General features: G+C 41.9%; 1 protein-coding gene across 9 annotated transcripts in view; it reads left to right on the top strand.

Moving 5' to 3' along the window:
• Positions 1–566: 566 nt before the first annotated feature.
• Positions 567–18,143, top strand: part of Ttc23 (tetratricopeptide repeat domain 23) — a 97,855-nt gene continuing 80,278 nt past the window's right edge. For 3 of the 9 annotated variants that reach the window (XM_076544736.1, XM_042277804.2, XM_042277808.2), the window contains exon 1: positions 12,910–13,090. In XM_076544736.1, coding sequence (XP_076400851.1) covers positions 13,039–13,090 — 52 coding nt within the window. In that variant the 5' untranslated portion in view covers positions 12,910–13,038. Of the gene's footprint in view, positions 981–12,902; positions 13,091–18,143 lie in introns of those variants that run through there. The other 6 variants (XM_042277810.2, XM_076544771.1, XR_013042331.1 and 3 more) reach the window with 4 other exon arrangements.

Here is an 18,143-nt window from a genome sequence, read left to right on the forward strand (position 1 = left end):
GCTTCCTAATTTTCGTCTTTCTTTCTTTCTTTTTTTTTTTTTTTCGAGACAGGGTTTCTCTGCATAGCTTTGCGCCTTTCCTGGAGCTCACTTGGTAGCCCAGGCTGGCCTGGAACTCACAGAGATCCACCTGGCTCTGCCTCCCGAGTGCTGGGATTAAAGGCGTGCGCCACCACCGCCCGGCACTTGTCTTTCATTTTTTAAGAGAAATATTTTTAGCATATTAAGATCCAAAAGTTGCTCATGAAAAATGAATCATGTTAAAATAGCTTTTACCCCTTCTCCAAATTGGTGTTACAATTCCCATATTGATAGTAGGATCACATTAGAAGTTCACTCAGTTTGTGGAATATCGATTTACATATTTTTATAGGGCTTAAAACAGAAGGAGAAACTCTAAATGGATGTTTTTTCTAACCTGTGGCAACTTTTAACAAGTCAGCGATACCACTTTAAGAAAATTCCAAGGGAAAGCCGGCCCCCTACCTAAAATTCCCACCTCTGGCTTCCCTGGATTGGGTTACAAAGTTTGACAAAATTCTTTTCTCCACTCCCTATTGGTGAAGGCTCTATCCTTCATTCCTTGGCCTGGAGTTTTGTGAAGTACTAGGTTGCTTTATGGAAGAAGGCTGCTCTCATTTAGGCTGAAACCGCTGGATTCAGACTTGTTGATGGTCATCGAGCTGATCCAGAGGGGGCCAAGCTGGCAAAGGCGCGGATCAAGAGAACTGTGAAAAGGAAAGAGAGTTTCTCCCCGTCGGGCTGAGTAAACAGACAAAGGATTTTACGACAAAGTTGGAGGGACGAGAGTTAAAGAAACTTTCCAGGTTGTTCTTTTGTTGTTTTGCTAGTTTTAAGGAAACGTGGAGAGAAAACCCGGCCACCATCTGAGGGGGCAGGAGGAAGAGTTTCGAGACTTCTTCTCTCTTTAGAATGAAGTTGGAAACACAACCCCCAGGCTATCAGTGGAGTTTTGCAAGGTAAACAAGATTAATTGTAGATTATTTTTGCTTCCATGTGCTTTGCTGCTATTGTTGCTTTAATGTGGATTTAGACATTTTCTACTGCAATTTTTAAATCAACTGGATATTTGTGTCTGTGCATTATAACAGACGTAATACACAAACCATCTATTTAGAGAAGAAAAAAATCACAGTTGACTTTGAACTCAAATCGGACAAATATTTGTAAAGTGGGAAATTGAGGGATGGTTTTGCCTAGGACCAAGCCAAACATAATTTTGGTATATGCAACATCAGCATCAGCAAGCGGATGAATTCTCCCCAAAAAGAAATCTGGCATTTATATTTTCAACAAGAGATATTTAATTAATGTTAAGATATAAAGTTCAGGAATATATTAGAAATCTGTTTCTTAGATTGTCGCTCTTTAGTTAGCCTATAAGGACATAAAACGATAAAAATCTTCAGAAGATTATACCAAGGTTCTGGGCAAATGGGGCTCAGAGATTCTCTTTTTTTTTTTTTTTTTTTTTTTTTCTTTTTGGTTTTTTGAGACAGGGATTTTCAATAAAAGAGTCTGAATATTTTCAATGTGCAGGTGACCATGACAGATGCTAGGAGCATCAGTAGCTTCAGGGAGAACTTCAAAGTGCTGCTACCTGTTTTTGAATTTTCAGTAGGGAGGAAGAAAGGAAGTAGCATCATCCACAGAAGTGCTGCATCCTTGGCAGAGCTGGCTCTGACTGCAGCAGGTGGTTCATTGAGAACCTCGGTTAAAATGATAATGTTTTTGTTTTTTTTTAAAGAACAGAAAGTCACATGAAGAGCCAGTAACTAGCAGTAAGGAGTTCAGTTGTGGATTTTCAGTATGAAAATTTGCATCGCAGCTTAAGATTGGCACCAGGGCACAGGCCAGAGCTTAGTAATAAATTGACATACAGATCTGCCTCCAAGTCTCTTGAGACATTTTGCTTAAGTATCTTTCTCTACCCTTGTTGGTTTACATAAATCCTGACACATTTCCTTGTGGCCTTTGAAAGGCATTGAGCAATTTTAACTTGGCACTATGGATGTATATTGTCAGGTGTAGTAGTTGTGATATAATTTGAACGGTAAAGGTGATTTTTATTCTCCCTGTTTTCTTTCTTTCTTTGAATGTGTTTTTCATGATTATACTTAACTGATCTAAAGGAATTTCTACCCCTAACCAAAAACCATGTAAAGTCACTATAGGAAATGTCACTTGAACTATGTCTGGGACAAAACTCAGTTCTCTGCATGCTCATTGAGCGGCTGTGATACCCCAGAACCTCTGCTCAGCATTGAGAAAACAAAGACAATCAAGGACCATCTCCTGCAAAAGAGCAGAGCGCTTCAGGGACATTATCTTCATCCTTGTGCAGAAACTTACACAAAGAATCCGAAGCTCACGTGATCCTAAGATGTCCATCCACAGTTCCTTTTTTTTTTTTTAATTAGAAAAGAAAATGTTTAAAACAAGGTGTTCCCTTATATCTCCATAGAGACAAGTAATATGCTTTGATCATTTTCATCACTTTTATTTTATATCCTCCTCCATCTCTTCTTCTCCTGCCATATATCTAGGTTCCCTGTTTGTTGTCATGCCCCTTTGCCTCCTAGTTTCTACACAGGAGAGAAAACCTGCCATATTTGCCTTTGTGAGACTGGCTCATTTCTCTAAACAAGCTCTTCGGTTCCATCCATTTTCCTGCAGATGACGTCACTTCATTCTTTCTATCAGAATAAAACTGTTGTATCCATATACCTTTTCTACATTGGTTGGTTCTTTGATGGCCACCCATGCTGCTTCCATGACTCGCTCTTGTGGCCCGACAGCCCTAGAGTACAGGTGTCTCTATAGTAAGTGACTCCAAACAGAAAGGGAAGAAGGGGAACCTCTAGCTTTAGAAATAGGCTCTGAGACAAGGTTCCCTTATCACGTGGCCATCTCCAATACTCACCAAGTGTTAATCACTTAAGTCCCTTAAATAGTACAGCCCTCTGTTAATATAACCAACCGTCTTATTAAATAAGAAACACAGAACCAATGTAAAAGAGAAAGCCAAGAGATCAGAGCTCAGAGCTAAAATCTCACCCTTCCTCCTGCGGTGGTCTTAGCTTCCCGAAAGAGAGCTATTTCCATGTGTGTAAGTCGTTTCATAGTCTTTTGTTCTGCCTTCTCATTGGTTGTAAACCCAAACACGTGACTGCCTCGTCATTGTCTGTATATACAGCCCCCCAGGTCTTAAAGGCATATGTCTCCAATGCTGGCTGTATCCCTGAACACACAGAGATCTATGGGGTTAAAGGCATGCGTCACCACTGCCACGCTCTGTCTATGGCTCTAATAGCTCTGACCCCCGGGCAACTTTATTTATTAATATACAATTAAAATCACATTTCAGTACAATTAGAATACCACCACAGCCCTCAGGAAGTTGGAGAAGCAAAAGAAATGTAACAAAATAAAAGCGACTTGTGTCACGGTGACAGTGAAAAGCTCGCTCATATATTCCAGTCTTTCTCAGAGTCGGCTGTGATTCCTGTTGATGTCTGAAGCCTTTATCTCCATGGAATGGGCATTTCCACCCACCTACTCCATCTTTAAACCAAGTCAATGTGCCTTGAATGCGTTCATTTGTTCCTGTATTCATGACCACCTCAGTCCTGGCTTCTTCCAGCTATTAACAGCTTTTCCCTGGAGGATTTTGGGCATTCCTTATGTACAAAATCAAGAAAAATGCTGGAAGGATACTTATGCAATGAATTTGACTTTTAAACTAAATATAATTTTAAGGACTGGAAATGTTTCTCAATGGTTGAGTGCTTGCCTAGCATGCATAAGGCCCTAGGTTCAATTCCCTAGTAGGGGTCTAATTACTATGGCAGTGTTCCTACTATTTGGATCTGGCCTTAAAATTTATAGATAATATTTTTACTGAATGCACCATTTATGTTTCCAAGAGCAAAGAAACATATCACATTCCACAAGCAATGTGGTGATGGCTCTATCCCAGAGAAGGGGATTGATGTAAAAGACATGAAATTTCATCTACAATGTAATCTGTGAACTTCAGGGTCCGATGGACTCCGCGATATGGCAAGGCCACACTCTGCACATTCTGTTTATCCATTTGGGAGTTGACAGACATTTGGAATACTTTCAGTATTACGACTAACACTTCTAGGAAGACGTGTATAAGTTTCTGTATGGATATGCCTCTTCAACTGCTTCAGATTTACCTACAAGTAGATGTGCGAGTTACATAGTACCTAATACACAGCTGTTTTCCAAGGCAACTGTAGCACTTCACATTCTCACCAGGAGCCTGTGAGCAGTCCAGTGTCTCCACATCCTTGCCACCACTTCTTATGTTCAGGTTTATTGTTGTCAAAATTTGGTGAGTGTGAATCAGTAGCTCCTTGTGATTTTGATAATGACTAATGATACTAACCATCTGTTTGCCTTAGCTATCTATATATTTTCCTTGTTTAAAAAATGTCTGTTCAAATATTTGGCCTAATTTTCAATTGGGTTGTCATTGAATTGTAAATATTCTTGACATATTCCCTCATCCTTTAGGTGGTCTTTTAAATTTAGCATTTAACTTTGAAGCATCAAGATTTCAATGTTGTTGAAGTCCAGTTAATTCATTGTAAGATGAATTGCTAAACGGTCTTATTAATAAAAAAAAAAACCCAGAGCCAGATATTGGGGTGAAAACTGAGAGATCAGAGGAATAAAACAAGCCATAACCAACCTCACCTTACCAACTCCTCAGCCTCCAGAGAGAGCTACTTCCTGTACGCTCACTCCTATAACCCCTTCCATGCCCTGCCGTCTTACTTCCTCTCTCCATCCAGCTACATCACTTCCTCTTTGTGCCTAGCTCTACCGATTCCTTATCTGTACAGACCTCCAGACCTCTATGGTTAACTAGCACTGGGATTAAAGGTATATGCCACCATGCCTGACTCTGTTCCCAGTGTGGCCTTGAACTCAGAGATCCAAATGGATCTCTGCCTCCCGAATGCTAGGATTAAGGCATGTGCTACCACTGCCTGACCTCTCTGTTTAATACAGTGGCTGGCTTTTTCCTCTGATCCCCAGATAAGCTTTATTGGTGTGCACAAATAAAATATCACCACAATCTGTCTTCCCTTCTCTCACTTGTACTTTGGAGTTGTATCCAGGGAATCCCAACTCATAACACTTTACTCCGGTGCTTGGTCAGCGTTTTGCAGTTCTAGCCCTGAGGTTTAGGTCTCTGCTCTGCTTGGAGTTCACTTTTATGGATGGTGTGAAGTCACCTTTGAATGCGCCTCTCCAGTTCTAGCATCATTTATTGAAAAGACTGTTCTTTCTGCCTTTGAAGTATCTCCGCACCTTTAGGGGGTGGGGGAATGCACCAATCCCTGGGTTTGATGGCTGACACTGGAAAAAAATAAGGGAAAAAAAAAGGAGTGACTGTGTATGTCAGGGTTAATTTCTTTTCTTGTCCATACCCCAGTATTATGCCATTTTGTTCTGTTTTATCCCAGCTTCAACTGAGCTATGTTAGACAAACTAAAATTTTGCAAGTTGTACAAGGTTTGTTTTTTTTTAAGAACTTTTTGTTTTTTAGAGATTGTATTTTAATCACAATATTTCTGCCTTGCCTTTCCTCCCTCAAAAGCCTCCCATATATCCCTTATTGTTCTCCTTCATATGTGTGGCCTTTTTCATTGTTATTGCATGTGTATATGAAAATGTGTGTGTATACACACACACACACACACACACACACACACACACACACACACACACACACACACCCTGTCGAGTCCATATGATGTCTGTATATTTCCAGGGCTGACTGTTTTGGCCCTGGACCGCCAATTGATTGATATGTTCTTCCTCTCCCGCCCCCAGCATTCCTCAGTTGCCTGTCGTTCTTTGTGTAGTATTGGGGCCTCATGGGCTTGGCCCCATCCAGTTTGGCCTGTTTGTTGGTGCCTTCCTCAAAAGCTGTTTTGATATACCTGCAGCTTACACAGTGAGCACCACAGTCAAAAGCTGACTCACATAATCATCTGACATAATGACCTTTGTTTACTCGATGAAGACATACTATCCACTCCCCCAGCAAATGTCCAGGAGCTAGGCCATCTTTTTCCGCAGTCATCATGCTGGTCACAACAGCTTGAGAATGCAGAACCGGCATTTTGCTTCTTTAGCAGTTTTTGATTACTATGGCTTTGCTAGGACCTCTTGTTTTATTTTGGATTTTTGTTTGTTTGCTTGCCTGCTTGGGACAGGGTTTTTTACTATGTGGTCCTCCTGACTTAGTTTCTCAAGTTTTGCTCTTACAGGTTTGTGCTGCCATACCTAGCTGACTTTTGTTTTGTTTTTGAGATAGGGTTTCTCTGTGTAACAGCCCTGTCTGTCCCACCGAACTCATTCTGTAGCCCAGGCTGGCCTCAGATTCACAGAGATTCACCTGCCTCTGCCTCCCAAGTGCTGAGATTAAAGGCGAGTGCCACCGTGCCTGGCTCCTGGCTGACTTTTTATAGTTTTTCTATTAATAGTAACTTTTAAAATTACCTCGCTTTCTCCTTTTTTAAGGATTGTTTAATGTAGTTTGAGTTTCTTACATTTCCATATGAATTTAAGAACAAAATTTTCAATTTCTGCAGAGAAAAAAACCATTAATATTTTGATAGGAATTGTTTCAAATCTACAGATAAGTGTGCAGACACTGTGAAACCTGTCACCCATGACTATGGAGTTTCTCCATATAGCTAAGCTTTCTTTAATTTCCTTCATTTTCAGTTCGTGTCTTGTATTAGTTCCTTTCACATAGCAATAACTAAAAGCCTGACGGAAACAACTTAAAAGACAAAAGAGGTTTGCCCATTGGGTTCATGGTTTTAGCCCATTGCAGCAGAGGAAACAGGAACACGAAGGGACTCTCCACAGGGCAGCAGACCGGAAGCAGAGAAAACAGGCTGGAATCCAGGGTGGTTATAGTCTTAAAGCCCCACCCCTTGGTGGCCTACTTCCTCCACCCACACCACACCCACCATCTAAAAACTCAGTCTTCAAAATAGTTCCACAGCCTGGGGACCTAGCATTCAAATATGAACCCATGGGAATCGTTTCAGATTCAAACCATGATACTCTGATTTCATTACATTTATTCATAAGGTGTTTTTTGTTTGTTGTTTTTCTATTGCTAATAGTCAGGTTTCCTCAATTTCATTTTCAGGTTATATATTGTTAGCATATATAAATATAATTTTTGAAGTCAGGCATTCCAGGGCAGTACCCGTAATCCTAGCACTCAGGAGCTCGAGGCACAGTTCAGGTTCCAGTGAGAGATCATGTCTTAAGACAAACAACAATGAAAAACAGTGTGGGTAACTCTGAGGAGTGACACCTGAGGCTGACCTCTGACCTCCAGGAGCACACAGAGCTGCACACACCACAGAAGATGGAGGAGAGGAGAAAGAAAGAAACACGCCCGTGGCGTGGTGGTGCATACCTGTAATCCAGCACTTGGGAGCCAGATGTGAGGATCAATACAAGTTCAAGTCCAGCCTGCTGGACGGAGTTTTGTTCCAGGCCAGCCAGGGCTGTGTAAGGACATGCTGACAAACAAATATATAACTAATAAAAAGTAGGAATAGAAACGATGGAAGAGAGAAGGAATGTAACTTATTTCTGTTGTATCCTTTGGGCTTACTGAATGTGTTTAGCAGAGCTAGTAGAAATTTTATTATTCCTTGTCCCCGGATTGCTTAGGCTTCTACATACGGGATCATGCCACGATAAATTTGTTTCTTCCTTTCCCATCTGCATGCCTTTAATTGTCTTGCCTAGTTACTCTGATTGGAATACAATCTTAAGTACAGGTGAGGAGAGAAAGCATCCTTTTCTTGTTTCCTGTCATAAGAGGAGAGCATTCAGTTGCCATGTTAGCTTTGTCGGGTGTGATGGCAGATGCCCATGTTCTCAGTACATGGGAGATGCAGGCAGGATTGTTGAGGCTTGACTGGACCTGGGGGTAAGGGGGTGCTCAAAGAGACAGAGAGACTGACTCGGTTGGCAAAGTGCTTCCCATGCAAGCCTAAGGACCTGAGTCTGGATCCCCAGCACACATGTGAAAGGCTGGCCGAGGTAGCTCCCTGTATATTCCCAGAGCTGGGCAAGGGGACACAAATGGATCCTTCAGCCACTGGTCAACTGGTTTGAAGTCCAGAAGAGATCCTGTCTCAAAAAATAAGGTGGAAAGTGATTCAGAAAGACAGAGCATCAATCTCTTCCCTCCATATGCACGCGCGCACACACACACACACATACTCAACACACATATTTCCACACGCTTTTTTTTTTTTTTTTTTAGGTTTTTTTTTTTTTTTTTTTTTTTTCGAGACAGGGTTTCTCTGTGTAGCTTTTGGAGCCTTTCCTGGAACTCACTTTGTAGACCAGGCTGGCCACAAACTCACAGAGATTCACCTGCCTCTGCCTCCTGAGTGCTAAGATTAAAGGCGTGCGCCACCAGCACCAGCACCTGGCTCCCACACACTTTTTTTAAAAAAATAAAGAAAAAAACTATTTCCCCTGCATCTATCACAATGAAGTGGTTTTCTTCTCTGTGAATATAGCACATAGCTCATTTTTGTTTTGTTTTGTTTTTGAGACAGGGTTTCTCTGTGTAGCCCTAGCTATCCTAGAACTCACTCCGTAGACCAGGCTGGCTTTGAACTCACAGACAGCTGCCTACCTCTGCCTCCCAAGTGCTAGGATTAAAGGTGTGCACCACCACTGCCTGGCATCATACGTTAATCCAACTTTCCATTCTCTTAATAAACCTTTTTGGCCACAGTATATGGTCCTTTAATTTGCTACATCTGAGGTTCAGTATACACTTACAGAAAGATATTGATTTGCTGTGTCTCATGTGTCTATAACTTCATATAGTGCTTTTCAAAATGCTCCACAGTGTGTGGGTCTGATTTTGCTTCCTTTTTTTATGGCTTGGTAGAATTCACCACTGGAACTACCTGGGCCAGAACTTAAGCTTGTGTAAATATTTTAAATTATTCCTTTAGTTTCTGGAGTTACTGTGGGTTTAGTCACAGTTTCTGTTTCATTTTTACTTAGTCTCCATGTTTTGTGTTTGTCTGTGGTATTTCCCAATGCCGTATCATTATCTGGGTCAGGTTTTTTTTAACTCATATACTCTGACACAATCATGATGGTTATTTCTTAAGAGCCGTTGCCCTGAGGACGCCTGCCCTTATTGTTGTTGGTTGGTCTTTGGTCTTTTGGGGGGCTTGCCACCCAGCTCCCCAGTAAATCACACATGGAAGCTTATTCTTAATTATCAATGCCCAGCCTTAGCTTGGCTTAGTTTCTTGCCAGCTTTCCTTAACTTATTCCAGCTACCTTTTGCCCCTGGGCTTCTCCTGTTCTCTAACTTCTGTAAAGCTTACTCTTACTCTGTGGCTTGCTGTGTAGCCAGGTGGCTGGCCCCTGGAGTCTTTCTCCTTCTCTGGCTCCTAGCTCTCTCCTCCTAGATTTCTTCCTCTACATATTCTCTCTCCTGCCAGCCCTGCCTATCCTTTCTCCTGCCTTGCTATTGGTCAGTTCTTGATTAGCCTATCAGATGTTTTAGACAAGCACAGAAATACAGCTTCACAGAGTTAAACAAAAGCAACATGAATAAAAGTAACACGCCTTTAAATATTCTACTAAATTCCCCCTTTTTTGTCTAAATGAAAGTGAAAGGTTTTAACTTAAACATAGTAAAACTATATACAATAACAATTATCAAGTAAGGATCGCATTCACTATATTCTGTCCATTTGTAGTTGGCATAGTCAGAGAAAATAATGCATTATCTGTCCTATCTTAATGAATCCAAAGTTTTACACCTAGCTTACTTTCTTTCATAACTAAGAAAAACTGCAACTATAACTATTTAGTCTTCAACTCCATCAAAGCAGGAATTTTGGACTGTCCTGCCTTGTGGCAATGCTCATCAGTCGCTTTCCTCTGTGTCCTACAGAATATCTGGCAGACTCTTCTGTGAAGCAGACTATTTCCTGTGTGTCCTGCATGTCCAGTCTGCACAGCACATTGTCAGCAGTCAAAGGCAAGAACAGTTTCTTTGCCTAGTAGCTAATCTTGCCACAACAAAAGCAAACTCCATATGGAATGTCTTCAATGCCCATCATCTTCTCTGAAGTAAATTGGTGCTACCAGAAACAGATGTGTCTCATTGTCATGAAAAACCTTAAGTTAACAAAACATTTTAAATGCCATATTCTATAGCTCTTTGACATATTTAAAGAGCATCTATCTAGTGGCTGTAGAGATGGCTCAGAGGTTAAGAGCACTGACTGCTCTTCCAGAGGTCCTGAGTTCAATTCCTGGCATCCACATGGTGGTTCACAGCCATCTATAATAGGATCTGGTGCCCTCTTCTGGCTTGCAAGGTTACATGGAGGCAGAATGTTGTATACATAATAAATAAATAAATCTAAAAAAAAAGATCATCTATCTAAAATATATCTATTTGACCTAGAAAACATACCTATCTACAAATTTGATTGTTATAAATAACTAACTACTGACCTATGTTTCTTGACTATCCTATAGTTTAAAATAATAGAGTTCAAAAACTACAACTTCTTATGTCTTTATTTTAAATGTTTTTTTTTTCATGCCCAGGTATGTTACTTCTCCATGCTTCCTGCCCACTATTTGCACAAGAAATAATGTTAGCATTTAGGCATTTACAGCTGCCTGTCCTCAGGGACCAGCATAAAGAGAATTTCCAGATTTGCCTGTCAATAGTTTGCTGTTTTATTTTCTTCTTTTTAAAATTGTAATAATATACTACTTATGCTATTTCCCAATTGTTAGGATCCTGTCCTCATTCTTCTGGGTCTAACACAAAAACTAGAACTTTACCTTACATTTTTAAATAAACTGCATCGGTACAATACCTTAAACAAGAATAGAACCTTAAAAAAAAAACCAAACCCTTCTTTTCAATATACAAAAATTCTTTAAATAAGTGTAAAACATATGCACAGGGTAACAAAATAACTTTAAATTTGTATCAATAAACTATATTCCTCTAAATGATAACAAACATCCATAACCCATTGAATAACCAAAAACCACCCACACCCCCTGACTCTTGGGAATATGGGCATAGTTTTCTCCATACTTCTTCCTGCTGTCTGTGGATGAAGATTCTCTAGGGCCCCAGAGAGAAAATTTGAGATAATGACCAAGTCCTGGGAAGACCAGCAGTAACCTTTGTTGATAGATATCACCAGTCTCAAGAGGTCTTGCCTGATCAAACCTGATCCATATTAACCCTGAAGGGATCCACAGCCTCTCATCTCCCGTGGGAACAAAACTCCAAGCATTTTTTATTTCCATTTGAAAAATGTATTTTTTTGATTTTTTTTTTAAAGATAGTCCTGAAGTATCTAGGTTGGTTCAATTTAGCAGTCCAGTTCACAATCTCATGTGTCCTAGCAGCTGTCTTTTGCTTCCCAACAGTCAAAAAATTCAAAATCAACTCAATAACAAACAGAATCCAAACTACCTGTGCATCTCCCATTTTATGTGGCTTTTTTCCTTTTATATTACTTTTACTCTCTTTAAAGACCATTTTTGAACAATTTATTTCTACAACTCTCTATACCTTTTTTCTTTCTTTCTTAAGCCTATGCACATGGTTAAACACATTGTGACCTGTTTAGAGTTTTTTTTCATCTGGACCTCCTTTAGTGCGTATCTCTAGTCTTTTTTGACCGCATAAGCAAACTTTCAAACTGCTAACCTACACCTGGTTTCTCCATGCGCACATGGCTCTCAGATGGCTCCGCCCACTTCTCTGGTCTTGAAAACCAAGCACGAAACTCGAGGCCATTTGGAGGTTTGTCTGACTGGAAACTGCAGCCAACCTTCCTAGAGCTCCAGAATGCCACTGCTTGCACTGCGGCAGGCATTTTTACTTAGTTTTTTGTTCTTAACATACTAGCTGCTCAATGGCTCAGTGACCAGCAAGCAGAAACTGTCCTGCTGAAACTCTTAAAGGAGCCGTGTCCCTTTTTGTTATTGCTCAGCTTTCTCAGGCTCTAGATGGAAATTCCAGCCCCAAGTTGGTACGCCAATTTATTATTGTTGGTTGGCCTTTGGTCTTTTGTGGGGTCCACCACCCAGCTCCCAAATAAATCACACATGGAGGCTTATTCTTAATTATCAATGCCCAGCCTTAGCTTGGCTTAGTTTCCTGCCAGCTTTCCTTAACTTATTCCAACTACCTTTTGCCCCTGGGCTCCTCCTGCTTTCTAACTTCTGTAAAGCTTACTCTTACTCTGTGGCTCGCTGTGTAGCTGGGTAGCTGGCCCCTGGAGTCCTCCTCCTTCTCTGGCTCCTAGCTCTCTCCTAGATTACTCTGTATATTCTCTCTCCTGCCAGCCCCGCCCATCCTTTCTCCTGCCTTGCTATTGGTCAGTTCTTGATTAGCCTATCAGGTGTTTTTAGACAGGCACAGCAACACAGCTTCACAGAGTTAAACAAATGCAACATAAACAAAAGTAACACACCTGAAAATAACAGTCTACTACACGCCCTTTTCTCTTAGGCCCCCTACATCTTCCCACAAGTCAGCACTAAAAAGTTACCAGCTGGAACACTGGGGATCCTCCCAATCCTGTTCTTGCATAGTGGCCACCTACACAGATGAGTGGATCCCCTGATCTTCTAGTTGTTACCTATTTTAAATATCGCCCCTTGGAACTGGAAGGCTGAGATCCACTACTCCAGGCCTCTTCTGCTCACTGTGATCTGAGGCCTATCGTGTGTCTCAGCACTCTACTAGGCAGGTCTGGAAGAAGGAAGAGCATCCATTGATTGGGTGAGTCTGACTGGCAGTTGTGAGTGCCGAGGACGGAGAAAGGCCTGTGAAGCTGAGTTCAAGGCTGGCAGGGAGAAGGTGGTGTATGGAGCCGGGGCTGATTTCGCATGAAAAGTTAAGCCCCCGCTATGGCTGTTACAAAGAAAGGGAAAGCAGCTGCTGATAAGCGTGTAGCTCAAAGTAAGTGAACTGAAGAAGAGGTCTTCCAACTAATGGTGTTCCTGCATGGCCCTAGACACACTGAAAACGTGTATTTAAAGCAAGGTCACTGGTTCAGATCCTTGTGGAAGTCAGGCGGGTAGCACGACTTCTGTCGTTCAGAAACACACATTTACGCTGGCAGTTAAACGTCTCTGAGATTAGAGCACATGCTGCAGTTAAGGGCAAGTCGCAAATGATGTGTGACATAGCAGTGTCCTAGAGCCAACAGTGCCTTAGATGAAATCTGGGGACTGAGTGGCATGGGCCAGGAAAATCACACCCCTCTGTGTCTGCTCTATCCCTCTCACTTCAGAAGAGAGACAAAACCAGAAACTTGCTGTCTGTCACACGCGAACAGAAACGGCAGCACCATGTCAAATGGTGACCACTCTGCTATGCCCGGGAGCCAATGGGGAGCTGCGGTCCCTGGAGAGCTCGCGAGGTCCCTGGCCTGTAGGGACAGCTACCTCTTTGCCCTGGCTGACTATTGCCTGGGCCTAATGTTGACAGATGTTCTGAGTTTTCCAAGAAGACAGAAACCCCAGAAATCTAGGTCTTCATGTGAAATTCCTATTTGCTCGTTTGTTTCAATTAGCTTATGTAACAGGTTTTCTCATATCATTTTCATGCTTGCCTAGGTTTGATGGGTTTTCCCTTTCACTCCCATTTCCCCAACCAGTTATCCAGCTTCTACTTTCATATCACATAGGTTCTATTACCCTCCCCACCTCTCTCCCTCAATGCCCCCCCCATTGGGCAACTTCCTGGCTTTGCCCACTTACTTCCTCCTAGATGTACATATATAACAGTCCCAAAGCTAGAATCCGCATACAAGGAGAACATGTAATATTTGCCCTTTTTAGCCTGGGTTACCCCGGTTAATATAGTATTTTCCAGTTCCATCCATTTTCCTGCAAGTCTCATAATTTAAATTTTGTTAGTGGGTGAATGAAATCCCACTGTGTACATGTACTACATTTTTATTATCCATTCATTTTTGATAGACATCTAGGCTGATCCCATTGATAATCCTTGCTATTGTGACTAGAGCAACAGCAAACATTGGATGTGCAAATATCTCTGTAGTAGGATGTAGAGTCCTTTGGATATATGCCTGCCTAGGAGTTGTGTAGCTGGGTCATATGGCAGTTCTATTTTTATTTGTTTGAGAGCCTTATAATATTGAAATAATGGCTCAGTTTTAACGAAAATACTTTAGTAAAAAAAATCCGTGTTATATCCTACCTATGAACACTCTGTATATGCGTGTATATATGTATGTGTATTTGTTTTGTTGTAAGGATATATTAAGAGGCAGAATGAAGCAAACCACTTTTTATCATGAAAACATAAAAAGAGAAACCTATTTCAAAGCTTAACATTGGGTTCATAGGTCCAAAATAACAAATTTTGAGTGGAAGCCAATAAGATGCAGAATTTTAGCAAATCATTAAAAGATTGGAGTCCTGTTTCTGGCCCTGTGATGTTATTCAAGTAATTTAGCTTCTCTCAGCTTCATTTTCCCCATTAATAAAATAGGAGTAGAAATAATAAAATAGGAAGAGCATTGTCTGCCCACTGAAACTGCACAGTAGTAGTAAGAGTCCTGTGTGATAAAGATGGGGGGCATCAAGCTTTACCGAATTATCAGTTGTTAGTGTTGCCGGAATCCTACAGGCAGTTGGGCCAGTGCAAGTTCTTGAATCTCAGCATCTGAACGATAGTCTGGGCTATTTATCTAGACCATAACACCTATTGAAACGGCCATCTCATCAGCCAACATGGGTTGGACAGATGAGGAAGCAGAAGGCAAGAGGATACTTTTTAAAATGCCAGCCAACATCTCTGGATGCAACACAGTACTGGGTCGGTGTAGTGGGACTTGGGCTCAGTTTGGATAATGGGCTTTTAGGGGCTGCCCAGGAGTGGGAAAGTCAGTGGGAATGTGTAGCAGCCTCTACAGCCTTCTCACACCGGGACCTTGGGCACTTCCTCCATCTCTGTTTGACCTCCATTCCATATTGCTATCAAGTGTAGCCATAAGTTTCTCTGGTCCCACCCAGCACCATGGTCCCTCAGCTGCTTATAAAATAATCGTTCAGAGGCTTAATATTACTTACAAACTGTATGGCCTATGGCAGACCTCTTGCTAGCTAGCTCTTATATCTTAAATTAACCCATTTCTATTAATCTATGTTTTGCCATGTGTTCCATGGCGTTACCAATCTGCTGGCATGTTGTTCATTGGGCAGCAGGCTGGCGTCTCTCCCCAGACTCTCTCTTACCTGTCTCTCTCCTTGGATTTCCTGTCTGCTTCTAAGCTGCCTCCCCATAGGCCAAAGCAGCTTATTTATTCACCAATGGGAACAACATATATTCGCAGCATACAGAAAGACATCCCCGGCAATCAAGGGCAAGAAAAGCTCCCCTTTTTCTTAGTAGACACCTGTCCTGGCTGGTTGTGTGTGTCAACTTGACACAAGAGAGGAAGAAGCCTCAGCTGAAGAAATGCCTCGAGATCCAGCTGTAAGATATTTTTCTCAATTAGTGATGAATGGGGAAGGCCATCCCTAGGCTGGTGGTCCTGGGTTCTATAAGAAAGCAGGCTGAGCAAGCCAGGGAAAGGAAGCCAGTAAGCAGCACCCCTCCATGACCTCTGCATCATCTCCTGCTTCCAGGTTCCTGCTCTGTTTGAGTTCCTGTCCTGACTTCCTTTGGTGATGAAGGATGTATAAGCTGAATAAACCCTTTCTTCCCCAACTTGATTTTTGGTCATGGTGCTTCATCACAGCAATAGAAACCCTAAGACAGCATCCTTCCTGATGCCTGTAAATCTTTATTTTGATTTTTCTCCCCAAGGATTTTAAAATTTGAATTATGTGTGTATGTGCACATGAGTGCATATGGCCTTTTGAGACCAGAAAAGGGCATGGGATCCCCCGGAGCTGGGGTGAGAGGTGGTTGAGAACATCAAAATGTGGGTTCTGGGAACTGGTTTGGGTCTCACAGCAGCGTGAGCTCTTGGTGGTTGAGCTTTGTCTCCAGCCCCCAGAGCTCTGCTTTAGACTATGAAGAAATCAACACACTTCTCCAGCCTGTTTCAGGCTGACCTCTAGCCTGCCTCAAATGGTATTTGTAAGTAAGGATGAAAACAGTATGCCCTTAGTAAAAGGATGGTTCCATCCCCAGTACCAAAAAAATAAAACCACTCAGAAGTATTGATATGTTTCTAACTTCCAAAGGGAACGTTTTTATGTAAATTTCTTTTACAATCTCAAATCCATTCAAGTGAACGAAGTTAATTGTCTTCTTAAACTGGCTGCTTCTATCCACGGCATCATTGTGGTTTTCTGGGAAGGGTGAGGTCATAAATAAGCCAGGCTTATTGTAGTGCAAAAGCAGCCATAGACGTTATGTAAGTAAATGAATGTGACCAGTTTCCAATAAAACTTTATTGTAAACCAGCCACAGGACTTGTCCCAGAGTGATTAAATACTGACTCTAGAGCCCCAGCATGCCCAGAATGAAAATGGTGGGGTCTGTCTTCACTGTCTTCCTTTAAGTTATGTATCTAAGCAGATCTGAGGTTACAGCAAGTATTCCATTCAGCAGCCCCACCCCCTACCCCCCACACACACCTTGCTTCTGTTTCTCTAACTTCTACTACCACCATGTAACTGACTTAATTCTGCATGATCACATTAGTATATTCATTAACTATTTTTAACTTCGGGTAAGGAGGTGATGGTTAGACCACATACCTTTACTGAAGACATATGAGACTTTCTTGGGAGACGCTTTAACGTATGTTAAGAGCATTATAAATTTATTTTATTTTTATTTGTGCACTTGTGCGTGTGTGTACATTTGTATGGAGGTCAGACACTGTAGGTGTCCTTCCTCAGGATCCACCCACCTTGATTTTTTTTTGAGATGAGATCTCTCACTGGGATCTGAGATTCGATGTTTAGGCTAGGCTAGCTGTCCCTGAGTCCCAGGGATCCACCCGTCTCTGCCTCCCACACAATGGGATTACAAACACACACTGCCAAACCTAGATTTTTTTTCTAAACACCTCATTTCTGGGAATCAAACTGAAGTCCTCGTGTTTGCAAGGCTGGCGCTTTGCCAGCTGAGCCATCTCCCAGGCCCTAAGTCTGTCAATAAGTCAGTTTTTAGGAAAATACCGCTCTGAGTATAAACTAAAGACAATTAGGCTCCAATTTAGAAGTTAGAACTTCCAAATGCATGCAGTAATTAGACTTGTGTCCTTAGGTGGGACTCTGGCACCCTTTTAAAATAATACTATTTGTATTTTGATGTGTGTTGTGGGAATGTAGCTGGCACACTGAAACTACCACCATTCGTTGTTGTAAGAATGAATCTGAAGTAGGCATTGGGGCTTTGTTTGTTTGTTTGTTTGTTTCTGGTTTTCAAGGCAGGGCTTCTCTGTGTAACAGCCCCAGCTGCAGACCAGGCTGGCCTTGAATTCACAAGGATCCATCTGCCTCTGCCTCGAGAGTGCTGGGATTAAAGGCATGCGCCACCACACCCACAGCATTTTGGTTTTTTTTTTGAAGCATACAGATTTAAAGAAAAAGTTAACCAATGTGAATATGGACTGAATACTGAGATATAAAAGTCATCAGGATGGCACCAGAATGGCTAAAGCTTGAAAGTTAGTGGCCACTCTATCTCTCAGAGCTTGGTGACGTCTGTGAATTAGAGATTAATAGCCTCGGGAACACCTTCAGCCCCTTTCCCTGCTAAAAACCTATGGCTCACTAGTTCTGCCTAATAAAGTCAGTCACACTTTTAGCTCAAAATCAGTGCCTTTTCAGCCTGGAACAGCCCCCCACTTTGCTCCTATAAGATGGGGGGACATAGGGGTACCTCAGGCAGTATTTGCAAAGTGCTGGTTCCATAAGCTTTATGCTCTGGGGGAGGTGGGGAGCCTCTCTTGGTCAAAAGTGTGGGAAAGGCTGGGCAGTGGTGGTGTACACCTTAAATCCCAGCACTCAGGAGGCAGAGG

This window comes from Peromyscus maniculatus, chromosome 1 (genome assembly GCF_049852395.1).
Source record: "Peromyscus maniculatus bairdii isolate BWxNUB_F1_BW_parent chromosome 1, HU_Pman_BW_mat_3.1, whole genome shotgun sequence".
NCBI classification, from domain to species: domain Eukaryota; kingdom Metazoa; phylum Chordata; class Mammalia; order Rodentia; family Cricetidae; genus Peromyscus; species Peromyscus maniculatus.